At 48.7% G+C, this 11,581-nt stretch overlaps 1 protein-coding gene across 1 annotated transcript in view; it reads right to left on the bottom strand.

The window, feature by feature from the left end:
* The window catches only part of ADRA1D (adrenoceptor alpha 1D), a 46,624-nt gene extending 35,070 nt beyond the window's left edge, over nt 1–11,554 (bottom strand). The window contains exon 1 of the mRNA XM_063157885.1: nt 10,369–11,554. Within this exon, the coding sequence (XP_063013955.1) occupies nt 10,369–11,335 (967 nt within the window). The 5' untranslated portion in view covers nt 11,336–11,554. The remainder of the gene's footprint in view (nt 1–10,368) is intronic.
* Nucleotides 11,555–11,581: the final 27 nt, after the last annotated feature.

Genomic DNA, 11,581 nt, shown 5'->3' on the forward strand with positions numbered 1-11,581 from the left:
AGACCAGGACGAGGGGCAGCTGATGGTGCCACTCCTGCTGTGTTTTCTGTGTGCCCCATGCCCTTCCAAACTGCCTTTCTGGGGAGGGATGCAGGTGTCAGGTCTCCTGCTGGGCCCTCAGGTGAGAGGGCAGGAAACATCACCATTTCCAGCTTCTTCTGCTCAAAACTGAGTCCCTGGATGATTTTGGGGTCAGTGCCCTCCACGATCCCTGTCATTACTCATGAGCTGTTTCTCAGTGATTTGTGGAGCTGCTCTGAGGAAACTCGAGCTGGAAAACAGCCAGGGATGAGATGTGACACAAGCCCACTGTGCTGGTGACATCCTCCCCTCAGCAGTGCCTGGCTCCTGCTGCAGGGGACACTCCTGTCCCTTTCCTGTCCTGCTGCCCCTCTTGCCTCGCTGCCACAAAGATTCCCCCATTCCTCACTGACTCTGTGCTACAAACCATCAGTTTTAGGCTTAGGATATGATTGTCCCCAATTCCAAACAAGTTTCTTTTTTATCTTTTCCCCACCTCATTGCTTCCACCAAGGTCTTGCCCTGTCTCCTGGACTAGAGCTCTGGCACAGCCCTTCCAACAAAGTCTGGGGCCACATTCTTGTGCAGTGGGGGCTGTTCCCTGCTCAGTGTTTGCATAATTGAGCCTTTAATTGGAGATCTCTTGCAGGGATGCCTTATGGCAGGTTTTTTCCCCATCATGGACATTTTTTTGGAAGGTTTGCAGCTTTTTTCTTAGGTTTCTCAGCACTTGCAGCCCTGCACTTCAAGAGCCTTGCAGGGGAATACAGCCAGGAGTTCTTTAATTCAGTTTATCAGACAGGGAAGCCCCTGTGATTTGCTCCAGCCTCTGACTCACTGGGGGAAATACAGATCCCATAAACCGTGACAGATAAACAAACTGGTGGACACAAGAGGAGCAAGTTTGATTCCAGGTCCTGAAACCAAGTGGCACCAACAATCCCATGTTCCTACAGCTCCAGGAACACTTCTGGGGCAGATTTGTGTTGTAAAGAGCTATGTGGGTCTGGGGCCAGTCCTGTTGATCTGCCTTAACTGAATGTCATCAATGTGCTCACTGTGAACAACAGGAAAGGTGGCATGGACTTGTCCAGTGCAGGGATTTCTCCCAGCAAATTTCTCCCTTGTAAATGTTTCTTTTTAATTTTTTTCCCTTTCCCCCCCCCTTTTTTTGTCCCTTTCCTTTCCTTTCCTTTCCTTTCCTTTCCTTTCCTTTCCTTTCCTTTCCTTTCCTTTCCTTTCCTTTCCTTTCCTTTCCTTTCCTTTCCTTTCCTTTCCTTTCCTTTCCTTTCCTTTCCTTTCCTTTCCTTTCCTTTCCTTTCCTTTCCTTTCCTTTCCTTTCCTTTCCTTTCCTTTCCTTTCCTTTCCTTTCCTTTCCTTTCCTTTCCTTTCCTTTCCTTTCCTTTCCTTTCCTTTCCTTTCCTTTCCTTTTTTTCCATTTTTTTCCCCCAGGAACTGGAGGGGGTAAGAATAAAAGATGCATTTCAGGGGCCTTAATGACCGAGCTGTGTGAATTGCCTCGGGTTGGAAGCTGCCCAGGAGGAGGAAATGCCCTCTCTTGATCAAGCTGGCATTTGGTTCTCTGCCACCAGATCTGGTGGTTCTTGGGCTGGGCTCCAAAGGCATCAGCCACGAGCCCTCCTGGAGGAAGGCTATTCATTAGGAGCAGCTAAAAACCATCTCCTGTTCCAGCCACTCCAGTTAATCCATCCCTGGGCTGACCTCACCCATAAATTATGGTGCAGGGAGAAGTGCAGCCTTCTGTTTCCATGTGACAGCTTCACAGAGCACCAAACCAGAGAGCACAAGGCAGGCAAAAGTGGAATCAGGGAATCACAGAGACATTCAGGTTGGAAAAGCCCCCCAAAATCACAAAATCCAGCCATTGCAAGTGCCACATCCACATGGATTTTAAATCCCTCCAGGGGTGGGGATTCCACCACTGCCCAGGCAGCCTTTGTTGGTGTTTGACAATCTTTCCCATGAAGGAATTCTTCCTAAATATCAGTGAAAAAATCCTAATCAGTGAACAAATCTGATTCACTACAATCATAGAGTCAATACACCAAGTTATCCCATAAGGAATTATGGAAATAAATCTCCTGCTTTGTACCTGCAAGGATAGAGACCCCAAGAACCAAAATCTATGTTTTACCTCTCATCTTTCACAAGTTTGTCCATCTCATGTTGTCTCACATTGAGCAGAACAACCTCAGCTTGTTATAGAGACACAGAATGGAAAATTTCACCTGATAGATAATGTTGAACACCAGAAACTGGGACTTTATCCCAGAAGGATCCCATAATATTAAAAGGTGCTATCAGCCCTACCTAGAATACAGCACAGTAATCATAGCAGGTAAAACTCCTATTGATCCATCAGAAGATAATTCAGGTTGCTTTCCCAAGGAAATACACTTGTTTTGCCAAATATAATAAAGCCATCAAACCCAGCTTAATATAGATGAGTTTACTGTTATGTGGTTTATTCTGCTATTGGTTCCAAAACTCCTGTTGAGAGATTTTGTAACATTTTGCTCACTGAATCCCAGCAGTTTCAGTCTATTTTTTTCCCTGTTTGTGGTACACTCCTTATAGCAACTGCCTCGAGATGCGTCAGGACTCTGCTGTATAAAAATGGACATTTGGCTTTAAATAGTTTTATTTGGTGGTGGAGGGGGTGGACTGGAAGCAGAATAATCCCTTACACAAGTCATGGAATATCTGGGTCCTACTCCCAGTCAATGCATTGCTTTGGCCAGGCAGAAGCAGAGCAGATGTTCAAATTTGGATCTCCAAATCATTAACTGAGGTCCAGAATAAGGCATCTGCTATAACAGCAAAAACTGAGCCCCTGGCATCCCACACAGGTAGGAAACACTTGGGCTCCAAATAATTGGTTTTGGCTGATTATTTCCAAACAAACATGGAATGTTTTCCTGTTTTTCTGCACCTTGGTGTCTTCTGCATTCAGGCACATGGAGGGAATCAGCACTGACTAATGCTTTGGCTGCATAATTTAGTCATAGGCTTATTATCCATGTGCCTACTTGGAATTGTCTCCTGTGCCCCTCCTGCAGGATGGAAATGTGTTTTCCCTGGAGGGAAACTCAGCTCCCAGGTTGTTTTTCCACAGAGTTTCTCCAGACAGACACAATCCCTGCAGGTGGCTCCAGTGTTCCCCCAGAGGGCTGCACATCCCCACAGGTCTCTGAGCCTTTCCCACTGCACATCCCTGCTGTCATGCCCCAGGAATGACACTCTGGCAGGCTGCTACACAGCCCTGATGTTATTGTGTGGGAAAAAGAGAAGCAGAAATCACATCTGAGGGCTGCTGAAGCAAAAGCAAAATTTGTCAGGGAAAACAATGGATTTCCCCTCATTTTAATGGTTTAATAATCTTGAAATGGTTCAGGAATGGTTTGGGGCTGAGAAAGGGAGATGGGCTGGAAGATCCATCCATCCATCCATCCATCCATCCATCCATCCATCCATCCATCCATCCATCCATCCATTCATCCATCCATCCATCATCCGTCCATCCATCCATCATCCGTCCATCCATCCATCCATCATCCATCCATCCATCCATCCATCCATCCATGAATCATCCATCCATCCATCCATCCATGAATCATCCATCCATCCATCCATCCATCCATCCATCCATCCATGAATCATCCATCCATCCATCCATCCATCCATCCATCCATCATCCATCCATCCATCCATCCATCCATCCATCCATCATCCATCATCCATCCATCCATCCATCCATCCATCCATCCATCCATCCATCCATCCATCATCCATCCATCCATCCATCATCCATCCATCCATCCATCATCCATCCATCCATCCATCCATCCATCCATCCATCCATCCATCCATCATCCATCCATCCATCATCCATCCATCCATCCATCCATCCATCCATCCATCCATCCATCCATCATCCATCCATCCATCCATCCATCCATCCATCCATCCATCCATCCATCCATCCATCCATCATCCATCCATCCATCCATCCATCCATCCATCCATCCATCATCCATCCATCCATCCATCCATCCATCCATCCATCCATCCATCCATCCATCATCCATCCATCCATCATCCATCCATCCCTCCATCCATCCATCATCCGTCCATCCATCATCCATCCATCCATCATCCATCCATCATCCATCCATCCATCCATCATCCATCCATCCATCCATCCATCCATCCATCCATCCATCCATCCATCCATCCATCCATCCATCATCCATCCATCCATCATCCATCCATCCATCCATCATCCATCATCCATCCATCCATCCATCATCCATCCATCCATCCATCCATCCATCCATCCATCCATCCATCCATCCATCCATCCATCCATCCATCCCCTATAATTTAATGAATTTATGGTAATTTGGCATTAGCCCATTTGATGGGAACATCCTGTGGTGCCTCTTTCCTGGATGATGTTCAATAAATCCAGCCAGAGCTTGGTCCCAGCAGCTTTTGACACCAGCAGAGTCTTTGCTGGTGTTTTTAATCAATGTTTGGTTCCTGTGAACCAGGACCAACGGGGGACATGTGGCAGATGGCATGGCTCACCCCAACTGCTCTTGTTCCACTTTGATCTGATGCTCTGGGCCATACAGAATTATTCCAGAGCAATTTGCATTCCTTTTCTGGGCCATACAGAATTATTCCAGAGCAATTTGCATTCCTTTCTCTACATCACTTCTGCCACTTCCACCATAACTCAGAAAATTTCAGGAGATACAAGGAATGGCCCAGACAATCAAAGTAATTAAATGTACTTTTATCCTTCTGCTTTCAAATAATCTTTTTTTTTTTTTTTTTTTTTTATCACGTCCTCCTGTGCACAGCAACACTACAGAAGTTTTGGTTTTTTCCTGGGATTGTGTCTTGTGATAGATTTTTAGTATTTTCTGATGTCTAACCAGGTGCTGAGCTTGCTCTGAACCTTCCTTCTGTGAGGGAGAGTACAGGAGTTTTCAATCCTTCATCCATCTGTCCATTTTTATAAGAACTTGGGATATTACAGCACTTTTAGCACTTTTTGAAATGTGACTGGGGTTGATGATGAGCTCCATCCAGAGCAGTCACCAGGTCAGGAGAGGGGATGGGGCTCGGAGTCACCTGCTTTGGTGGAAGGTGTCCCTGCCCATGGCAGGGGGTGGAATGAGATGAACTTGCAGTCCCTCCCAACGCAAACCATTTGTGACTCTATCACAAAAGAGTTCATCAGGTGGTGAGTTCATCACAGGCACAGAGTGATAACATAAACCCTTTTCTTATTAAAAAACAATGCTAAATTGTTCTACTCATTTATCAGAGGAGAATTAGATTCCAAATTTCTACCAGAACATGGTCTCACATGAAATGTGCTTTCCCAGTGTTTTCTCCATAATTTATTTTACAAGTGGCATTTCCTGAAGTTGACCACTGCTACAGCTCTGCAACGTGCTTTGTGAAAGGGCTCCTGCCCTGTGTCAAACAGCAACTCAAAATATATTTATATTTTGGCTTGAAGGAGACCTTTCAGAGCCTGGTTGGTGCAGCAGCTGCCTTTCCTTCAGGGTGCAGGTGGAAAAGCCAGTTCACTGTTCTGAATCATACCTGGGAATGAGCAGCAGCTTCCACTGCCAACCCAGCAAGTCACCCACCCAAGGCAAAGGTTGGACTGTCAGTCTGGGGAGTTTTATCCATGCTCAGGGATCTCTTCAGGCTTTCCTTTTCTGGGTAACCTGCTGATTGGGGATGGACATGGTAAAGGAAGCCTTGGGTTGTGGCCTTCACCCTTGTGTGGCCTTCACCCTTGGGTTGTGGCCTTCACCCTTGTGTGGTACTAACTAAGGAGTTTCCTCATTTCTCACTATGTGTCTTTCTTTCTCACACCAGTCTTGATTTCTGACCAAATCTAAAGAATAGCAAACATGGGAGCCCACTATGGGAGCCCAGACCATGCTTAAAAACCACAGGCACTGAGGTACCTAAATCACCATCCTGGGCACCAGCTAGGCCATCCTTGATCCCAAGGGATGGCTGTTTCCTCCTAGATCCTTCTGAGGTGCTGATGAAGAAGGTCTTGGCCTCCACTGCTGGGATGGTCCTGTCTGAGAACTCACATTGAGATTCAGGTGCTCCCCAGCTGAAGAGTGATGGGAATCAGGCCTCCATCCCTCCTCCCACTCTTACTTACATCCTCCTGGATCAGTAAGCAGGTACTATCTACCTATAGGGGGTTCTGGTTCCCTGACCACCTGGCATAGGTGTCCTACTGCAAGGACAAACCCAGCACCTAAATTTAACAGGATTTTCCATCAGCAGAAGAGGCAGTGAAGCCTCTATAGAGCCACAGAATTGTTAAAGAAGCCCTCAGAGATCATTGAGTAAAAAATCCAGAGTAGGATATATCCCACTTTTCTGCAAATACCTGCAGTGCAGACACCATCAGCTCGTTAGTTGTGCCTGGATGTTTTTGTAGTCATAGAATCACCACCAAAAGTTTTGGGTTGGAAGGGACCAGCAACAACACCCAAATCCCACTATCCCAGGTTGCTCCAACTTGGCTTTGGGCACTTCCAGAGATCCAGGGGCAGGCACAGCTGCTCTGGGCACCCTGTGCCAGGACCTCACCATCCTCACAGGGAGGAATTTCTTCCCAATCTCTCATCCAACCCTGCCCTCTGGCAGTTTAAAACCACTGCCTCGTGTCCTATCACTTTCTGTCCATATAAGAAGTTGTTCTGCCTCCTTTATGAGCCTCCTTTAGGCACTGAGCTCTCCCTGGAGCCTTCTCCTCTCCATGTGAGCATCCCCAGCTCTGCCATCCTGGCTCCAGAGCAGAGCCCCAGCCCTTGGAGCATTTCCATGGCTTGACACAACCAAAGGGAGATGAACTCTAGGCTACAAACCAGCCTGAAACTCCTGGCCCCACATCTGTGAGAAATGTCCGGCTGAATTCTCTTGGCAGGTGCTTGCTCAGGGAGCAGGAACCCTGCCACAAACTCCAGAAGCACCTCCCAGCAGCCCAGGAGAGCTCCACTGCTCTCCACAGACAGGACCCAAACACAAACCACAAACCAGGATTTCATCTTGGCTTGAACAACCCGCTGCTAAAGATCCTCGTTAGCCACAGAAGCTGTTAATTGTATTTAAACTGCTGGTGATAACACCCCGTGCTCAGGGACTGGGATCTCACATCCAAGAGGGAGTTAAATCACTCAGCTGATAAATAGACTGTGGTGGTGTCGGGGAGTTTGAGCTGATTTAAAGAAAAATCATTGTAGATTATTTTAGCATGGAGAAATGGCTGACAGCATTTGGCACACACAATATTTGAAAATTTTGGTTATTTCAGCTTTTCAGCACCAATACAATGAATATTGTTCCTGTGTAACAAATGTGGGAGCTACTCTGCAGAGTGGCAGGGATGTGTGCAGACTGAGAGACACCGAGCAGGGAAGTTTCTGAGTGCTGAAGGACTTTAAAGTGGAGCTGAGAGTCCTTTGTCACATGAAAAATTTAATTTTACTAAAAATTTTAATCAGACCTCAGTGAACAGTGTGACTCAATGAAGACTTCCTGCAAATTCATGTCAAAGAGAGAAAATAAGAAGAAGTCAAAACATTTGGATATTTTCAGAAGAAAAGAGATCACTTGTTCATTTCACTTCGGTGCGATTTGAAGGCTCAATTTGAAATGTCTCTGAATTTTAATAAATTCCAATTTACTCTGGAGTTGAAACAATACATTGCTCTTCAATTGAAAGTTATTTTGTTTTTCATGGGGGTTTTACTTTCATTTAAAGTGTGCATCAATTATAATTTTCTGTTGCTCCCGAATTCTTTCACCTAATTTTGTCTTATGAAATAAATAAAACCCATTCTACTTTACCACTTATAACCTTCTTTAGCAGAGTTGGCTGCAGCATGCTTCAGCTTGTGGATTTACAGTGAAATTTCCTGATTTCTGGAAGTTCAGACCTGTCTCCTGAGCTGCAAAATCCAAGATCAGAAGTTTCGGTTCCCTTCTTGACAGCATTGGACGATTCTCAGATTTGAATAGGAAATTGCCATTAATAAAGGGGAGGGGGGGGGAAATCAGAGGCAGCATATTTTGTAGTCATAAAATAAATGAACTTTTTCCGTGTTTATATTATACATATAATATGGCAGGAAGTAAAGATCAAAGCTGTGTTTATAAAGGACTTGGCCAGTTGTGTGCTCGGAGGAAGCAAATGGGTTCGTGGGAGGCACCTCAAGAATGAAGTTTGGATTTTTAGCTGGTGGAAATCAGTGTGCCTTTGACTTGTCTGATTTACATCAGCAGAGAAGCTGGCACTAGGGTCTCAAGGCAGAACAGACATGGTAAAACTAAATAAAATTAATTTTTCCTATTGAAAAGTATTTGCCTGAGGTTGCTCCTCTGTTTCAAAGTGCTGGGAGTAACTCAGAGGAACAGGATTCCGATTTCCAGCTTCATTAGCTGGAAGGTTGTCATGTGGTTGGATCTAAACAATCTTTAAAGTCCCCTCCATCCCAAATCATTCCATGATTTTGTGATTTTAAGGTGTAAAGGTGCAAATGAGGTTTGGAGCTGGTTCCTGCCCTGGTTGGCCAAGGAAGGGAACATCAGAATGGGGCTGCTCAGAGGGCTCAGCCTTCAAGGACTGGCATCTCCCTGAGCCCCACAATTCCCAAACTCTTTATTTGCAGGTTTCACCACTTCCCCTCCATTCCCCCCAATACCCCTGATCACTGAAAGGGAAACTGAGGCACGGCCAAATGGGATAATTCATCCCTGGTCTTGCAGGAAGAGGAGTTCAGTGCAGCCTTACTGCTCCCTGCCTGAGTTATACCATCAACTGCAACGCTCCCACAGGGTGAAAATTCTCACAGCAATGATTTCATCCCGTGGAGAACTGAGCCAAACCCCCAAACACCACCCTCACCCACAGGAGACACTGGAGCAGAGGCACCAGACAGCAGCACGGTGAGAGCAGCCAGGCACAGCCCTGCTCCACCACTCCAGGGACCCCTCAGCTCTCCAGGCACCTGGGATCCCAGGGGATTATCCCACTGGAGGGTGTCCCACAGCCCTGGGCTCCAGCTGTGCCTGGGGACACAGCCCAGGGAAACATCCCCAGTGCTGGAGGGAGCTCAGAAACCTCAGCAGGGCAAAATCTGTCCTGCTGTCACAATTGCTGTTCCCACCGACTTGAGAGGCAGCCCCGAGCAAGAGGATCTGAAAAACCCTGAGAAAAAAAGTGCAGCAGCCCCAGCTGTGCTGAATGCTCCTCTGGCCGCAGGCTGGTGGGACACAAGTCCCCCATGGGCTGTGGGACACGTGGCTCCCAGCTGGCAGATGGAATGACAGACCTCCCTGCTTTGCTGAGCTCTGTGCAAAGGCTGCTGCTGATGCTCAGGAATTATTTTGATCTCGTTTTTCCCAGCTCCAGGTTCGGCTGCAGCGTTCCAGAGGGTTAATCGGGTGCCCTGAGCTGGGAGCTGCTGTCAGGGTGAGGAGCACTGGCTTCCCTGCACATCCTGGGTCCCTGGTGCTGGAAGGGGACGTTCACACACGTCCCTGGTGGGCTCTGTGCCTGCTCAGCCTCCCCTGCACGCAGGGGGGAGCATCCTTCTCACAACCAACTTGCCGAAACTTTAGCGCACAACACGAGAGACGGCCCTAAATGAGCACACAGGCACTACAGCAGGGCCACAGCTCCTGGGGGTGCTGGATCAGACCTGGAAAACCTCATGGGATCCTCACCCACCACCCTTATGGACAACAACTGGTCCTGCTCCGGGTCCCTGCACAACAACAGCAACCCGGGAAAGTCAGGATTTGTGCTTCAGGCTCTGACACACTCCTTGGAGGGAAAAAACCTCACTCATCCCCAGCAGAGGTGGGAGCCTTGGACCCACAGGGGCATATCCAGGTGCAGCTCCCAAACGAGGAGACAGCAAAACTGTTGTTGGAGATCACTGTGCCATAGAAACAGCCTGTATGAAACTGAGCTGCTTCCTCCTTTGCCTAAACTTTGTTAGTTAAAATGCTGAACGCAGAATGAATTAATTAAAGCAATTATTATTTATAGCTGCTATTTTATTCATTTGCTATCTACTCTGATTGATTATATGACTTTGCTTAATAAATATTGAATAAGTGTTAATTAATTGAATTAATTCATCGCTGGTTTATTCACCTATCAGTCACCTCTCCCTCATTTCCATGCAGGAGTTGTGTCCTGAAAAGTTTGTCCCAAGGAGCAGCTCCCCAGGGGCTCAGCCCCAGGCATGGGATGGGGTCACTTACCAAAGGGCAGGATGAAGAAGAAGGGGAACCAGCAGAGGATGAAGACACCCACGACGATGGCGAGAGTCTTGGCTGCTTTTTTCTCCCGGGAGAACTTGAGGAGCCTCACGGAGAGGGAGCTCCTGAAGTTGTGTCCCTTGCTGCGGGTGCTGGAGAGGGGCTCCTCCAGCACGCTGCGGCAGTGGATGCGCAGCACCACCTCCATGGACTTGTTCCTCTCCTTCTTGACCCCTGCCTCCAGGCTCCGGGTGGTCCGCCTGGCCACCACGTAAATCCTGAAGTACATCACCAGGATGACCATGAGGGGCAGGTAGAAGGAGAAGAGGGAGGAGAAGAGGGCATAGCCCGGCTCCTCCGTGATGCTGCAGATGCTATCGTCCGGCGGCGGCGGCTCCTTCCAGCCCAGCAGCGGCCCGATGGAGATGACCATGGAGGAGAGCCAGACCACCACGAGGATGACTCCCGCCTTCCTCTCCGTCATGATGGTGGGGTACTTGAGGGAGTACTTGACGCCGATGTACCTGTCCACGGAGATGATGCACAGGCTCATGATGGAGGCAGAGCAGCAGAGCACATCCACCGCTGCCCAGATGTTGCAGAAGATTCGCCCAAACACCCAGAAGCCCAACACCTCCAGGGTGGCCGAGAAGGGCAGCACGGTGGTGCTGAGCAGCAGGTCGGCAATGGCCAGGTTGACGATGAAGTAGTTGGTGACAGTCTGCAGGTGCCGGTTGCAAGCCACCGAGAGGATGACCAGGATGTTCCCCACGATGGCCGAGAGGATGAAGACGGCCAGGAACACCCCGACTCCCACCGCCTGCACGTCCAAGGCGAAAGTCAGCGTGGTGCCGTTGCCCTCGGGGGTCTCCTCCCCTTGCAGCCCCCAGGACCGGTTGGCAGCGCTCTGGCCGCCTTGTCCCGTCCGGTTCTCACTCAAGCTGCCATTGCTCAGCTCGGGGAAAGTCATTGTAGAGAAAGTGCGGGCTCCATTGAGGGCGAGGAGAAAGCGGTGCCGAGGCGCAGCTCCCCCAGCATCATCCCCGGCTGGCAGCCCCCGCCAAGACGCGCTCCGCACCTCGCTCCCCCGGCCGGGGTGGAGGAGACGGGGATGGAGGGATGGAGAGAAAGAGAGAAAAAGGGAGGGAGGGCAGGACGCGCTGCCCCCCGCCCGCTTCACGCCGTCCGCCCGCGCTGCCCCCCGCTGTCCCCGCTG

Source organism: Melospiza melodia, chromosome 5 (genome assembly GCF_035770615.1).
Source record: "Melospiza melodia melodia isolate bMelMel2 chromosome 5, bMelMel2.pri, whole genome shotgun sequence".
NCBI lineage: Eukaryota > Metazoa > Chordata > Aves > Passeriformes > Passerellidae > Melospiza > Melospiza melodia.